The 17,638-nt window shown below is 35.6% G+C and overlaps 1 protein-coding gene across 2 annotated transcripts; it reads right to left on the minus strand.

Annotated features, from left to right (window-relative positions):
- Nucleotides 1–15,299: 15,299 nt before the first annotated feature.
- On the minus strand, nucleotides 15,300–17,231 carry LOC112170163 (extensin-3-like). Of its 2 annotated transcripts, XM_040508543.1 has the most exons (3): nucleotides 16,997–17,231; nucleotides 15,719–16,939; nucleotides 15,300–15,617 (listed from the first exon to the last, which is right to left on the minus strand). In XM_040508543.1, exons 1-2 carry the CDS (start codon nucleotides 17,179–17,181, stop codon nucleotides 15,742–15,744), a joined length of 1,383 nt encoding a protein of 460 aa, XP_040364477.1. In that variant the 5' UTR covers nucleotides 17,182–17,231; the 3' UTR covers nucleotides 15,300–15,617; nucleotides 15,719–15,741. The 2 variants fall into 2 exon arrangements, with proteins under 2 accessions (XP_040364477.1, XP_024163112.1); XM_024307344.2 differs by having other exon boundaries at nucleotides 15,719–17,230.
- Between the last annotated feature and the right edge of the window lie 407 nt (nucleotides 17,232–17,638).

Here is a 17,638-nt window from a genome sequence, read left to right on the forward strand (position 1 = left end):
AGAACTAATGTGCATCTCTTTCATATCTATCCTCTTAGGAGAACTATAGACTTTGCCCCAAGATTTTTTTTTGTTTTTTCAAATTTGTAGTTTTGGATTCATATATGGGTACATGATCGATCAATCTTACCCAGTTACCCATAAGGAAACAAAGAAGGAAACAGTATTAGAATTCTCAACATGAGCTTGATTAGTTTAAGGTCAAGAAGTGTATTTTTAACGATTCGCAATAGAGGATTAGGTAAGAGCAAAACACACAATCCCAATCCCATCAACCATCGGATCAAAGCTTATACTCCTCCCATGAATAGAGGACCGGGCGACCGGCCCTCGGAAAAGCTTTGCCGACCAAACCCATATATCTGCCTTCTCAGTTACGGGAAAAAAACTCTGCTGCTCCCTGATTTGTGTCTTGTCAATTATTGGAACAAATCTGTAACTAGAATAGGGATGGCAATGGGGCGGGTTGGGGATGGGGATGGTATTGGGGCGGGTTGGGGATGGGGATCACAATACCATCCCCATCCCCGGGGTCATTTTCTACCCCCATCCCCGCCCCAATCCCCAATAAAAATATATTGGGGATTCCCCGTCCCCATCCCCATTGGGGACTAAACCTCCAAACCCGCCCCAAATCCCCAATAAGAATTTAATAAATAAAATAATTTTTTCTCATATTGCCTTTTATAAAATCAAAATCTACAACAAATAAATTTAAAATATGATTAAATTCATAAATCATAATTCAGTGAGTGCAAAAGTCAAAACACCATTAAAGTAAAATGATAACCATTAAAGTAAAGTAGTAAATGTAAATATTTGTGATTTATATTATAAAAAATAAATTATATATATATATATATATATAAGTTAAATATATGTATATATTATTGGGGCGGGTTTGGGGATGGGGATCACAATACCATCCATTGTGATCCCCGCCCCATCCCCAATCTTAGATAGCGGGGATTGGGGATCCCCATCCCCATTCCCCATTTGTCCCCGAATTCTCCCCCCATTAGGGGCGGGTATCCAATGGAGCTCCGCCCCGCTGGGGATTTTTGCCATCCCTAAACTAGAAGGATCTATATTTCATCAAAATGGAATATAATTAACTTCGTAATAGTCAATCTAGATCCACTCTGCAAGTCCACATCAATACCAGCTGGCTACCAGAAATATGAAACTGTTACGAATCTTAAACTACGATCCTATCCCTATTAGTGAAACAACAAAACATGTCTTTCTTTTGGTTTGCCACATTCCACAACAATAATTAATCATTATGGAGATTGCCACAAAATACATGCATGAGAATTGAACTGAATCTGGCAGAAATGTTGGTGCAGATACAGTTTTGCTTAGAAGATGGAAAATTTTGGTCCTTCGGTGTTTTCTTATGAAACAAGTAACATAACCACCATTCCAGCGACATTCAGCTTTTACATATTTAACATGAGAAGAAAAGAAAAAATAAAGAACATATTTTTTCTTTAATCGGGGAAACAAAACCACAGGGAAAGTCTCCTTTTACAGATGGATTCACATGATGATCTGATCACTGCATTGTTAATTAGTCGACATATAATTACCACAATTTTAACTAATATATGGAATTGAAATCAGAAGCTACCTACTCCTCAAATTAAGTTAAACCTACTGATTAAACTAAAAGCTTATATGGTTTGGTAATTAATAATAACAAGATGCAGAATACGACATTTCAGAAGAGGTTGTTAGAATAGAAGAACTGATTCCTTTTCCATGGAAGACGCGAGGTCAAAGCTAGGTTCCGACTGGCCAATGTTTTCTTATAGTTTTAATATTGGATAAATGTCCACATGATGTCCTATAAATAGGATTATAATTCGTAGTTTTAATTTATAGTGAATAGTATAAATTATATATGTTTTTTTTTTTATGTCAACAAGTATAAATTATATATGTTGGCAGACTATAAATCAGGATACAACCCAAAATTTATATAGGCATATGTGGTACGCAAATTTGGGGGCATGAAGGCTATGCACAGCACATGAACACCACGTGTATTATATATATTGGATCATGTGTACTATAAGTCGATTATTTACCCTAGTTCTAGTTTATGGTGAACGCTCTAATTAAACACTATATATTGTCGGATTGTGAATCAAGATATTACCCTAAATTTTTATAGGCATATGCGGTACGTTAGTTTGGGGCTGTGAAGCACAGAAGGCTATGCACAGCACATGAACACCGCATGTATGCATCTAGGTTTTATTGTTACCAAAATTCATGTCTACGCATGTGGCACTAGCTAGTGATTCGATCTAGAGGTGGCAAACGGACCGACCCGGCTTGGTCCATTTTAAGCGGGTCTAGTCGTGCTTCGTGCCGTGCTTGAGCCGGCCCATTTATTATCGTGTCGGGCTCGTGCCGGCCCATTTACTTAAACATTAAGCCCGGCTCGGCCTATTGCCCGAGCCCATATCGTGTCGGGAGTGCTCGTGCCGGGTCAATAACAGGCCGTGCTCGTGCCTACCCACTATAAAGCACGATTTTAAAATATTAATTTGAACAAATAAAAATTAATTTTATTTAACTATTTAGAAAATTAAAATAAATTAAGTTCTACAATGTTTTTCTTAATCTTAGCTTTTTAAGATTAGATTTCTAATAATTTTTTATATTCCACTATAAGAAAGAAAGAAAGAAAAAAACTCAAAATATATTGTTTTTAGTATATTATTGTGAGATTAATCTTTATTAATATAATGAAGATTTAGTATCTATTATTCTTTCCTTCATTCTATAGTTGTATTATTATGAGATTAGTCTTTATTAATAAACATATATTTAATATTTAGAAAAAATACTTATGTCTAAAGTCTAAACAAGGATATAATGTTTTGTTTCATTATTTTGACAATATAAAAGAAAGCATTGGTGAAATTGTCATGAGATTTTAAATAAAAATGTCTCATATTCAAATCTCATCATTGTATTTTTTAATATTTTTAAAAACAAAATGAAAATTTGTGATTGTAATGGGCCGGCCCACAATATGTCATGCTCGGGCCATGCCGGGCCCATTACGGGCTCGGGTCGAGCCCAGTGGCGTAGCCAAAAATCTCTCTTAGGAGGGTCAAACTTTATTAACTAACAAATTATATTCATTTCTAGTCGTCCTCTAAAAATAACACAATCTTTTGCCCAAATAAATATATATTTTAGTATAATTAAGAAAATTTAGATGTAATATTTCTTGTACTAATGCTGAAATTGAAAGATCCTTAAATCATGTTGAATAAATTTTGGGATTTAAGATGAATGATAAATATAGAAAAACTTATGTGTTACTTCAATTTAGCATATTATTAAAGAATTGTAAATATGCGCATATAGGCATATATCGATCAATAGGTAAGAAAACCTTGAAAAGATTCGTATTAATTAGATATGTGTAGTGTATTAATAGTGTAAAATATTATTTCATTCCATTAAAGTTCAAGGATAATTAAAACTAATTAAGATAAATTTGTATTGAATTTTAAAAATTGACACTAATTAAAGATTTTTCAAAAATTGAGAAGGGTCAATTTTACTTCATTCCATTAAGATTCATAGATCATTAACACTAATTAAGGATTTTCTAAAAATTGAGAAGGGTCAATTTTACTTCATTCCATTAAGATTCATAGATCATTAACACTAATTAAGGATTTTCTAAAAATTGAGAAGGGTCAATTGAGCCTTCTCGCCCTAAGCTAGCTACGCCCTTGGTCGGGCCGGACCAATATTCTTAGGCCCAGCCCAACCCGTTATTCTAACGTGCTCAGGTCGTGCCGGGCCACTAACTGGCTTGGGCCGTGTCGGGCCGCTTTTAAGCGTGTCGGGCCCGTGCCGTGCTCGTGCTTAGTGGCCCATTTGCCCCCTCTAATTCGATCGATGAGTGATTGCCATGCATGCATGGTTTTTCGCATTTCTCAATTCCTATATAATCATCCGAATTTTACACCTCCCCATATGTACATATTCTGCAAGAAATCTAGTAACGGATATATAAATCTGTTGCTTTTGAGTCTTGCCCCAAGGTACCATAATAGGCTTGTACCATGAAACATGAGAAAGACAACCAATACTGCAATTGTGTTTAGGTTTGAGGAGGGTGCACAAAAGCTGAAAGTATGAAGCGGTGGCAGCAGAACCGAAAACTGGATCAAGCGTGCCAAAGATTTAGATCGGAATCATGGTGTGCCCTAATAGGTGAAATTTTAGTACACAAAAAAAAAAGTATATTTATGCTCCTATATTCCGAAACCACTTCGCCGATACGGAAAGGACAGGAAGAATGATGTACTGGGTGGGGAGGGGTAGAGCATGAGCTCAGAAATTTTTTATTTTATTTTGATAGCAAGATAATTGTGAGGAGGGAGGTTCTATTAAATTTGGCATTTGGACCTACCCACTTAATAGATCTCAAACTTACTTTTACAAATAACCATTTTTCTATCTACATCTCTCTAATCTTCCTATAATGCTCATCGCCCAATAAAATCAATAACAGCCCCCTTTTTTTTTAAGATTCAATTAATACTTTCAAAAATCATTAGTTGGACCTCCTTTAGTTTTTGAAGATTTGGAATTGCAGCAATTTTTTTATTTTTTTTGGAAGTTCATCCTAGGGATGGCAATGGGGCGGGTTGGGGATAGAGATTACAATACCATCTCCATCCCCGGGGTCATTTTCTACCCCCATCCCCGCCCCAATCCCCAATAAAAATATGTTGGGGATTCCCCGTCCTCATCCCCATTGGGGACTAAGCCTCCAAACCCGCCCCAAATCCCTAATAAGAATTTAATAAATAAAATAATTTTTTCTCATATTGTCTTTTTTAAAATCAAAACCTACAACAAATAAATTTAAAATATGATTAAATTCATAAATCATAATTCAGTGAGTGCAAAAGTCAAAACACCATTAAAGTAAAACTGTAGCTATTAAAGTAAAGTAGTAAATGTATATATTTGTGATTTATATTATAAAAAATAAATTAAAATATATATAAGTTAAATATATGTATATATTATTGGGGCGGGTTTGGGGATGGGGATCACAATATCATCCCCGCCCCATCCCTAATCTTAAATAGCGGAGATTGGGGATCCCCATCCCCATTCCCCATTTGTCCCCGAATTCTCCCCCCATTAGAGGCGGGTATCCAATGGAGCTCCGCCCCGCTGGGGATTTTTGCCATCCCCAGTTCATCCTCCATATACGAGTTACAGAGGTGCTAGCACTTTTTCAATGAATTGTCGACTCTTGGTTAGGCAACAATACCATATTTGCTCATCATCTTGTTCAAATATGTTTTCCAAGTATTATTTTCATTGCATTTAGATGTCATTGTCCCTAAACTGATTCAATAGCAACTTGAAATGATCATGGTTCTTTTGTTTTAGATATGTATGGGATAGTGGAGGAAATTACAATAATCATTCTCTATAGATTTATATCATAGGGTTTAATTTTTCATCATATCTATAGAATAGTTCCACATAAAATTGCTTTGACTGATGATATGCGAGAAATTCTTGTGGACAACTACCCATTGCTGCGTTTATCATATAAATGTGTTGGAGTACTACTTTTTGTCGTCGTTTGTTCACATGTTTGTTTGCATTCAGAATGAGTAGGGCTTCATCAACTGAGGTGTCTTTGTATTTCCCATTCTCTCTCCTTTTATTTTTTATCTTTTATTTTTTATAGTGCAGTGATAGATCTTATAAATTGTCAGCTGTGTGAGCAAGGAAGTTTATCACTTTACAATGACAAAGTCAAATTCTGAAAATTTTGACTACAACGTTAAATAATGTTTGGTGATATATATATTTTAGCGTTTATATTGGAGGAGAAAATTTTCCCCAAGTTGAAGAGTATTACTGTTCGTAGAGATAAGAAGAGATTTTTTCTTCTTCCTTATTTATGTCTTTATTGGTAATTTGACATGAGTTGACAAAGTCAACTATTATTTGAAAAAAAAAAAAAAGAGGTCCAAATACCAATATTAGAGGTATGAATAGAAGCTCCCTTGTAAGAATTAATTGAATGATAAAAATCAAAAAATTCTTCACGTTTAATTAAATTCTATATTTTTTTCTTCATGCAAACATATCGAAAAATTTTATATACACCCATTCATTTTCTTAAATACACATCCATAAACTTTTTTTTTGGCACTTTTTGTCTGAAAATTCCTCTTTTACCCTTTTTCTGTTCATTCCCGGCCTCTCCCTTCGTCCTTGCATGTTTCATTGATGATTGATTCTAGTGTAATATATTAATTTTATACACTGGTATACAAATTTTTACATATTTTCGAAATATTCTAGTAGCTAACTTCAAAATTATAGCATTAGAGCATTTTTAGCAATGCTAGTCATTTTTGAGTCAAATTTTAGCTAAAGTAGCTAAAAAGTTATTTTGGCTAGCCACTTTAGAAATACATCTGTATCAGTACTCTCTATTTTAACTAATTTTGAATTTATATTATTTTTTAAAGGAATATTAAATAGTTTAAATGTATTTATAAATTATATAAAGTAACTCAAAATGAATGTTTTAAATTATAGAGAGTCTCATCTCGCTCTCTATATTTAGGAGTCTGGTGCAGCTGCTAAAATAGATAAAAAGCTAAACATACTCTCTAAAATAGCTAAGGAGCCAAAATAGAGAGTCTGCTAAGAGTATCTTTAGCAGACTCTCTATTTTGGCTTCTTAGCTATTTTAGAGAGCATGTTTAGCTTTTTAGACTTCTAAATGACTCTCTATTTTAACTTTTATTTATCTCGCTCTCTATATTTATGAGCGAGATGAGGCTCTATTATTTGAGGGGGGAGGCTCTATCATTTTTGTTAACTTAAAACATTCATGTTAAATCATTATATGTAATTTATAAAAAAAAAAATTAAACTATTTTTTCTTCATTCAATAATAAATTCAAATATAGATAAAATAAAGAGAATGCAGATGTATTTTTAAAGTGGTTAGTCAAAATGACTTTTTAGCTACTTTGACTAAAATTTAACTAAAAAATACCCAATACTGCTAAAGATGCCCTAGCATCTCTACTCTCTCTTCATCAAACATCAATCATAAACCAATTAAGATAGCCATTAGCCGAACAAATGCATAATGAATGGAAAATGAATTGTTTATATGTGAACACAAAGCTCAAAATTTTAAATTAATTTACCTTCTAGCAATCTTCAATAATTTGATAGATAGACCTTAGATCGAAGAATCCTGATTGGAAAAGATGGAGGTTCGGAGCTCCAATTACCCTCTTCTTCTCAAATTGACTCAAAACATATCTTGATCGAAAAGAAAAGTAGAAGAATCTAAATATTTTATGGACCACCAAATTTGACAAAAGGCCAATAGGGTGTTGTTCTTGTTCTATATATGACCTTTTTCTTTTTCTTCTCTCTGTTTTTTTTTTTCTTCCTTTAAACATAATGATGATGATATTAACTACTTTCTTTAGCAGCAAAAGCCAGAAAGCTGGTCTCCTAATAGACTGATCGATGCACAATACGTCTCTCTCTCTCTCTCTCTGAAGTTTTTCATCGATGTAAAGCTGGCCTCCTAGTTACAAGTCTTTGTTATGAGTTGTGACAGTGCACAGTATATATTCTTACTTTAGCCAAGTCGATGGAAAAAATGACAACATCTTCAATTATATACAGAATCTTGAAAAACAAACGAGACAACGATGAGAATCCAATTCCCAAATTAATTAAGCATATATAGCAAAGTATATATGGACGTGTAGTGGTCACATAGATAAAGTTGGAGCATTACTTTGAGAACGAATTAACTTCAACACTTCACCATGGCAAGCATTATCTTGATAGAGGAATAGTTACATTAATTCTATAAACTTGGGGGATGGTAAGATTTCACAAGGGTCGAGCCATAGCTGTAATATTAATAGCAAACTACACATAAGCTTTTGACAAAAGATGATTCACAGATACATCCCTACAAGTTGATTTAGAATTTATAAGTACTGTTGTCATGTGTCAATAAAACATTTACGATTCTAACATTCATGCATGGATAACTAAATATTAATTATTTTCTTTAATTCAAACTCTTTTTTGTTCAAATCCTGCTATTGCACTCGTCCAATCCTGCTACTGCACTCATACTCGTCCAGTTCTGCTACTACACTTGTACATGTGTTCTACTACTACACTCGCTGCACACTCATACTCGTTCAGTTCTGCTACTACACTCGTACTCTTGTTTGCTATTGCACTCGTCCAATCCTGCTACTGCACTCGCTGCACACTCATACTCGTTCAGTTCTGCTACTGCACTTGTACTTGTCCAATTCTACTACTGCACTTATACTCGTTCAATTCTACTACTGCACTCGCTTGAAATTTAGCTGCTACTGCACTCGCTGGAAATTTACTCTATAATCAAATAGTGCATACCTACAACAAATTTTGTTTGCTATATGAGTCAACTTTTCTCCATAACAAGCCAACTGCTCCATGCACACACATATCATGCTATATCATTAATATCATCATCATAAACATATCATCTCTATTCTCTCTAGCAATACCAAAATAGAAACAAATAAATCAGTCTCAATTTCAACAATCCAACACTAAAAACAGAAACAAACCGAAAATTCTGCAGATTACAAACTAAAAAAAGTAGAAATTAAAAAAAAAAAAACTTTCAGCAAATCACTATAACAATTCAACAATTGAACAGACCTATAAAGCAATCAAAATTCAACGAAATTGATAACTCACCCAATAAGCTTCGACTCAGACCCTAACAATCCAATAGTCAGAAACGCTTCTCTTCGACAAAGGTCAAGAGAGAATTAGAGAGAGAGGAGATGAAAACAAGGAGAGAGAAAAAGAGAGTGTGTATTTAAGGAAGGGTGTGAATGCAATGAAGCAAAGAGGAGATGAAGCCATTTGAACAAATAAACAAAACAAGGAAAGCCCACTGACTTCACCGGACTTATATACCCAGTCAAATCAATGAAACTCGTACTAAAGCTTTACCGCAAAACCCAAGTCTCAGAGAGTAGTAAGCTGAAGAAGATGACTCGCCCGATGAATTACCGGGCAATCGACCTGGGTAGTCCGTAGTCCATTGCTCAATGACATCACCGATGCTTTCTCATATCCGAAAATTTTTTGGGTTATACTTTATAGTAGCAGTGATGAACTCTGTTGATGTGCTCATATTATCCTATATTTCTATGCCTCTTTATATTGATATTTATGTTTAGTTCTCCTTAATTATGATTCATTTATATCTTTTAGTGTTTTTGTAGGTTTGTTTCGTAGAAACAATACAAGAAGCTAAAATGAGCTAAGTAGGATTGAGAGGCGATGTGCAATCCTGAGTCACCAGAAATTTCCTGTGCAGAACACCAAACTTCGCTGAATTACAGGAAAAGTACCAGATCAAATCAGACAATGATCCTTACATCATTGGAAATTTACGGATGTCTATTTTCTGTAGAATTTTACGGATCTCGATTTTGATATTTCTAGAGCAAGTTATGATTATTTGATTGAAGATAGGTCAAAACAGAAAATCTGCTCGGGATTTTACAAACAATGATGGAGAACTCAAGTTTCGTGGCACAAGATCATCAATCCTAATGTTCAAAGGAAGTTAATTCAGATGAGTATTCAATGATGAACTTATTCCTACTTATATTAAGCTTTTCCCATACCAAATCAAGAAAGGAATCTAATCTCAAGTCTTACAAGGAAACTTGAAGCCAAAGATTATCTTCCCTATATAAGGGAGCACGAATTTCACATGAGAAGGAGTCTCGGAAGCACAATGTAGACGCCTAAGGAGCAGAGACGACTCATCCATCTTCCCTTTGTTTTCCCTTTCCATTCTTTTAATGTTTTATTTAAATATATTTTGCTAAACCTTTACTAGGGATAGGATGATGCCTTAGCATGATTGTTTATGTTCTTTGATATTATATTGATGGATTTATAGTTTCTTTTTGATGAATTCTTAGTCACTATTTGAATTTATGCTTTATGTTTAAGTTCTTTGATTGATCACCTTAGGGCTTTGCATTTAGTAATTGGAAGACAAATTTGAAGCAGAGATGCAATATAATTTGATTAGCTTCTGGTGATTAAGGGCACGTTTACTTAATTGGAATGAGAGGAAATGATTACGAGGTAAAATTATTCCTACGTTTACTAACACATAAATGAATCAGAATGATTCAGGATAAAAGTATTCCTGCGTTTACTAACACATGAAGGAATCGGAATAAGTGTAGGTCCCACCTCCTTATAAAGAATCGATTCATGAATACTTGGGAATTTGATTACGAAGGGGGGAGATAGGTTTAGGAATCAACTCCTCCGGAATCAATACCAATTCCTTTCTTCTCTTATTCCAGTTGTCTCATATTCATGATTATTTTCCATTCCAAGTAAGTAAACGTGTCATAAGTGTGGTAAATTACATTATTACTTGAGAAAGAATAATGATTTGCTTGATTCTCTTATTTTCTAAAGCGTAATGAATCCTTGCATGTTAAATTTATACTTGAGAAGAATAGACTGCATAGCTGGGGTATAAGATCTTTACCCGAGAGGGAGAGCATCATGCACTTAAGGAAAACTATGGTCTAAGTGCCGTACCTAGACTTAGATACGGGAATTGTCATACAAAGAAACAAAAGAATCTATTAATTGCATCGAAACATAAATAGGATTGTTAGTGGTTGATTCCGAAACCAAAGGTTTTATCATCGTTGCTTTTCAACTTATAAACTTTGTTTTGTTTGTTTCACATTATTTCTTTATTCAAAAATCTAAAAACATCTTCTTTCTCTTAATTGTTCATTGTGTTTATGTGTTCTTAGAGTGGATTAATTGAGTTACGAATTAAATTGATTGTCAATCTTCAGTTGGAACGACTTCGTACTTGCACACTATACTAACGACGATTCGTGCGCTTGCGAGTTTTAATTAAAATTTCACAAACAAAGTTTTGGTCTGTGTTCGAGGATGATAATGTATTTGGGGTTAACTAATCCTCAATGGCATCAATGTTAATTTTTTAAAAAACCAAAAATTTTGGTAATTTTGCATAAAAATTCAGAAGCATAGTTAATGCCATATAAAAAAGATTTTGGTATGCCTGCTTTATTTATTTTGCACGTGAGCTCCATGTGAGTTTTCTGTTTTTCAATTTTTAACCCGTTACTTGTATGTAATTTTCTATAAAATTAACATTTACATCTATTTCAAAGACATTTCCAGTAAGGTGTTGATAAAATTCTCATATTAGTCTTCTTCTCTAGTCAACAAATTGTGATGATAACCGTGATGGTTATTTAAAACACCATAAAATTATATTTCTACAAAGACATCTGATGTATATAGTATCTCTTCAAGCTGGATTTTCAGAATAGATGGCTTGACTTTGTAGTTAAGAAGGAAGGTAAAACAAAATTAATATAGAACTAATAAAACAAAAAAATGATTAATGGTGGCCAGCTGGTTTGTGGGTCTCTAGACATTATTTTGATCTTTTCTATTACAATATTGTTTTAATGGAAGAGAAGATAATGTTATCATCATAGTGACAGGACATAGGTAATTTGGAATGCCCCGACTTTCCTCTTACAAATTTCAGAAGACATCAAGATCTCTCTAATGTCATTAGGCCCCTCCACACCATTTGATTAAGAACGTCCACTTAGTGTACCCTACTATATCAGATCGTGGCCAGGTCCCACGGAATTCTTAATCAAAGACCAAACGATTTGTTTCGTAGCATTTAACAATAAGAAGAAAAGGAAATGAGGACGATTATTCAACTAATTTGTTAAATCTTGTTTTAGGTGTAGAGAAATAGTCTATAAACAGAACTGGATTGAAGTCAACATCACTCAATTGGGGAAAATTGAATGAGTAAGAGCATCTCCAACAGTGATAGCTATATTCATAATTAAAAATAGCTAAACTGGAATATGGCTAGTTAAATATTGAGTTATGATCCAGTAGAATGCCTAAATCCGAAGTTAAATTTAACTTTTAGTTAAATTCTCTTTCCTCTCTAACAAAAATTAAATTTAACTTTTGTGTGGCTATTCTGCTGGAAATCAAACTTAGCCTAAAATTAGTTAAATTTTAAAAAATTTTTTTAAAATAAGTATTCTGTGGGAGATGCCCTAAGGCGTGGAATTAATTTGTACTCTTATTAATTAGTTGCTTGACTCGGGAGAAAAATTATTAAGAAAATTATACTGAACATGTAAAACCACCCTAAAGCAACTGGGGAGAAAGAACTAAGAAATAACATGTGAATTAAATTAGGCAAAATTGTATGCGATATAACAATACATCACAAATACGAATAAAATTATAAGGACTCGGTTTGAGGTATATTAGTTTGGTTTTATATTAGGTTGCTATGTTAAAAACACGCATTTTTACGGTTCGATTTAGCGTTAATCCATTAACACGATAAGACGATTTATTTGTTGCATACATATGTTACATGTTGAATAATTGCAACTAGGTGTCATAAACTCTTACTTTCTTAACAGGTCTTAATGAGTTTTAAATTTTTAATGGTTAATATAAAATTTAACTATTCAGTTTTGATTTTAGCATCCTTAACTGTTTGGTGGGGTGTGTGTGTTTGGTGGGGTGGTAAGGCTCTGGTCTCATATATAAGAGGTCAGGAGTTCGAGCCCCATCAAGGGTGGGAATGGGGTGGGGTTTTTTTTTTTTTTTAAAAAAAGCATCCTTAACGGTTTATTGTCGTGTTAAATGATATATATATAAAAAAAAAAACGACACGATATTTTGACAGGTCTAATATCAAACACCCTAAAGTAAGAACATATTGACCCCAAAGTTCACAAGGAGAGTGATGAGGGAAACAACCCTAGCCGCCAATCTCGTAAAAAAAGAAAGAACTCGACATTGCTCTCTTCTAATTACACTTACCGAAACAATTAGTTGCATGATTTTGAGCAATAGAATTTACTAATCTCATGAAAGCCCAAAAATCGCTAGGTAAACGAGAAACTCGGAAATTATCATGTATTAACACATGGCTAATGCTGTGCACATGAAGACTGACTTCGGTAATTCAGTAGGGGAGATGGGAACCATATTGAATCGGTGTCCAATTTTTATGAAAATAATTCCCAGAAGGAATGCTCTCCCTGTACTTATTTAGAGAGGTATCAACAAAGCACCAACAGTGTTCAGTTGTTTAACTTAACGAAAATTCTATGGCACACTATATATATAGCTAAGGTAGCTGTGGACTAGCCAGCTAGCTTGCAGAGAATAATGCATGGCATGCTTCAAGCTTCTGGACTCTCTAGTTTCTTACCTTGAGCCACGTCTATGAATCAAAGCTATGATGTGTCCAAACTCTTTACAGTAGAAAATAAGAAGAAGACAAAGTGACTGACTCATGTCAGGGACTCAGGCCACAGTTGCTTTCTGAGCATTCCATTATTATTTGCAGCTTTTATCGGAGACAATTTACTCGATCTGCTTTTGGTACTCAGTTTAGGTAGAAATTAATACCTCTGGGCTCTGGCCCTCATTGTACAACCTATTTTTAACTTCTCAGGGTAAAGACGGTTACTTTTTAAATTTGTGTATAAAATTAAACCCACCTAGCTAGGTTTTGGGATGAAGATGACTACTGCACTTAATTAAAATCACGACAGTTGTATTGAATCTGTCATAGTGGAAACAAGGAATACTTTTAATATCAGTTCAGGCATCGAAGTCCATGTACGTTATTCTTCAGTCTTAGAAAAATACATGTATTACTCCATCAGACAAGTGTCTACTTGTTTGTTTTTGTCTGAATATATTACATAATAACCTTTCCCTCCAGACGCAAATCTGATCTGTCTCCCATTAGCAACTTTTCAACGAATGCATGTACGTTGAAGATATATATAATATATATATATATATATATATATATATATATAACTTTGCTCATGTGCGGATATCCGCACCTAAGAAAAAAGGCACAGATTTTCAGTTTTGACTCACTTTTCGATGATATTTTCACATCTTAACCGTTCAGTTTTTTAGGTCCTAATGTATAGATCACCTCTGCAAAATTTCAGCCAAATTGGTGATCGTTAAGGCATAAAAAAATTGCAATTTACACGAACGAACCGAATCTGCAGAACTGAAACCGTTCGTGTACATTGTTGTAAATTGCAGTTTTGGATGCCTTAACGATCACCAATTTGGCTGAAATTTTGTAGAGGTGATCTATACATTAGGACCTAAAAACTGAACGATTAAGATGTGAAAATATGATCGAAAAGTGGGTCAAAACCTAAAATCTATACCTAAAAAAAACTGCGGACGTCCGCAATAGAGAAGCGCTATATATATATATATATATATGCTGGTATATAAAAAGCTAAATTCCTGCCATAACTAATCCACTCCAAGATTTCTAAAGAACTGAAGCTCTGTAAGCATAAGTACGTATGCATGATATGGATCTGTATGTTGATCCTGTTGGTGACACGTTTTCCTGTTTCCAGATTTTCAATTGCATGGAGGGTCCCTTCATCTGGCCCTCATATGAATATTTACATATATGCATGATTTCAGAATAAAGGGTAGCTTTTACTTTATTTATCTTCTTCTGGGCATTATGAAAGAAAAATTCTACAGTATCTATGATACACACATTCACATATATAACAATAAATTTGTTGTTACCATTTAAAAATAGTCATTTCTAAGTAATTTTAGTTTATTAAAAGTAATTAGTTCACCTATAATATTTTTATAAGTTTATGAACAAATTATTATTAATGTATAGATTAGTTTAATTATGTATAAATAGTATAAAATAAATGTGGTAGTTTTGTCAATGTCATAAATTTAGTTTAGTTAAATTGTAATTTTAATTCAATTAAATATAAAATAAGTATATGATAAACATCATAATATCATAAACAACCCATAATGAAAATAGTGAAAAATTAGCCCAGTACCATGTGATCTAGTGACATAGTTTCTATTTTATAAGTGAGAAGTTGTGAATTCGATTCATGAAAAACTGATCGTAACATTGTACTTGTTTATTTGATAAAAAAAAAATTTAATTATTAAGCATAAGTCATAATTGGAAAGTAGGCTGAAATAAACTAATGAAATAGAAGAAAGCAACATTTTTTTTTTTTTTTTTTTTGAGAAGAGAGAAAGGAACATTTGGGAAGTGGCATTAATTTATTTTTATTATTCACGTACGTCTCCGTTGGGAATAAGGCTGAAATAAACGACATGGATACACATATATAAACTCTTTAATCGAAGATGGGAAGTGCACAACAACTGTCGAATACATAGAAATGAAAAGATTGATGATGAAACTTCCTCCTAATTAATAAAAAAAACTATTAAAAACATTCACATCACACGCGGAGACTCGCTAGCTTTTCTGCTCTCACTCGTATGCATGATTGGTAAGGTTCTTTCCTTGGACAACCCCTTTCTTTATTTTGGACGTCTTTCTTCTTCGTCCTCTTCACCGTTACCTGTAATTAATGGATATAAACAGCATAGGTTAAGATATGCTTTATTCAAAAGTAACAGTAGCAAATTACTGAACTTGACAATAGAGATTTAGCTTAATTACCAGGAGGCAAGTGAGCTCATTATCTAGTAGTGGTGAGGAGGAGGAGGTGAGGAGTAGATGTAAGCCGGTGGAGTGTGAACGGGAGGAGTAGGAGGCTTGTAAGGCTTGTGTGGTGGTGGTGGAGGAGGAGAAGGAGGTGGAGGAGACTTGTAGTGGTAAGGTGGTGACTTGGGAGGGTAGTGAGGGTGCTTGGGTGGTGAGTACACTGGTGGAGTTGGTGAGGGTGGCGACTTGGGAGGGTAATGGGGGTGCTTGGGTGGTGAGTAGATTGGTGGCTTAGGTGGTGACTTGGGGGGGAAGTAGGGGTGGTGAGGTGGTGAGTAGACTGGTGTTGGTGGTGGAGGAGACTTGTAGTGGTATGGCTTCTTTGGTGGTGATGGGGTTGGTGGTGGTGGTGGTGAGTGGTGTGGGTGGTAGGGCTTCTTGTGTGGTGGTGGTGGTGGTGGAGACTTGTAGTAGTATGGCTTCTTTGGTGGTGGAGATGGTGGTGGTGGTGGAGGAGATGAGTAGTGGTATGGCTTCTTGGGTGGTGGTGGTGAATGGTGTGGGTGGTAGGGCTTCTTGTGTGGTGGTGGTGGTGGAGGAGACTTGTAGTGGTAAGGCACCTTTGGTGGTGGTGGTGATGGAGGTGGTGGTGATGGAGGTGGAGGTGGTGGAGATTTGTAGTGGTACACCGGAGGCTTAGGTGGTGACTTGGGAGGGTAGTGGGGAGGGTAATGGGGGTGCTTAGGAGGGGAGTACACCGGAGGCTTAGGTGGTGACTTGGGAGGGTAATGGGGGTGCTTCGGAGGGGAGTACACCGGAGGCTTAGGTGGTGACTTGGGAGGGTAGTGGGGAGGGTAATGGGGGTGCTTAGGAGGGGAGTACACCGGAGGCTTAGGTGGTGACTTGGGAGGGTAATGAGGAGGGTAATGGGGGTGCTTAGGAGGGGAGTACACAGGAGGCTTAGGCGGTGACTTGGGAGGGTAGTGGGGCGGGTAATGGGGGTGCTTAGGAGGGGAGTACACCGGAGGCTTAGGCGGTGACTTGGGAGGGTAGTGGGGAGGGTAATGGGGGTGCTTAGGAGGGGAGTACACCGGAGGCTTAGGCGGTGACTTGGGAGGGTAGTGGGGAGGGTAATGGGGGTGCTGAGGAGGGGAGTACACCGGAGGCTTAGGCGGTGACTTGGGAGGGTAATAAGGATGCTTTGGTGGAGAGTACACCGGAGGCTTAGGCGGTGACTTGGGAGGGTAATAAGGATGCTTTGGTGGAGAGTACACCGGAGGCTTAGGCGGTGACTTGGGAGGATAGTAAGGATGATGGGGTGGTGCGTAGTGCACTGGCGGCGGCGGTGACTTGTAGTGGTAAGGAGGAGAAGCAGGTGGTGGAGGAGAGGAGTAAGGGTAGTTTGCCGAGGTTTGCGAGGCGAAGGCGAGTATTGCCACTAGAAGACTAAAAACTAGAGAGGTCCCCATTTTCCCCATCCTGTTGGGTTAAGAAAAGGGGTTTTGGTTTTCTGCTCTATATGCAACGCCTCTGCAACCTTTATATAGCTTTGGTCTTTACCCATCTAATCAAACTAGGGTAAAATAATAATCATCATGTGCCAAAATTACATGCCCAATAATCAATCCTCTTGTGTGAAAACAAGATTAGTGATAAAAATAATACAAATGGAGGGGGCCAAGTATTGACTGGAATTTGTTGATTGAATGGAAGCTGCGAAACTTGAACTGTTAGAAGAATAAAACCTAGCTACCTATTACGAACAAATGTACAATACAGTGCCATAGGTCAAAAAGAGTAATTCTTCCATAGCTTAGCTTGTTTACTTATTCTTTATTTTTATTTCATGAATCATTGAGAAAGAGAACGAGCTTTGAAAATGTGTGTGGTTGGCCTAACTTTCTCTGATACTTGCTGAGGACAGGACCAGGCGGC

The sequence above is a fragment of the Rosa chinensis genome, chromosome 6, assembly GCF_002994745.2.
Source record: "Rosa chinensis cultivar Old Blush chromosome 6, RchiOBHm-V2, whole genome shotgun sequence".
Taxonomy (NCBI): Eukaryota; Viridiplantae; Streptophyta; class Magnoliopsida; order Rosales; family Rosaceae; genus Rosa; species Rosa chinensis.

What these genes read in the sequence shown, in the direction of transcription:
- LOC112170163 (XM_024307344.2), bottom strand. Translation starts at nt 17,181, where the DNA reads ATGGGGAAAATGGGGACCTCTCTAGTTTTTAGTCTTCTAGTGGCAATA.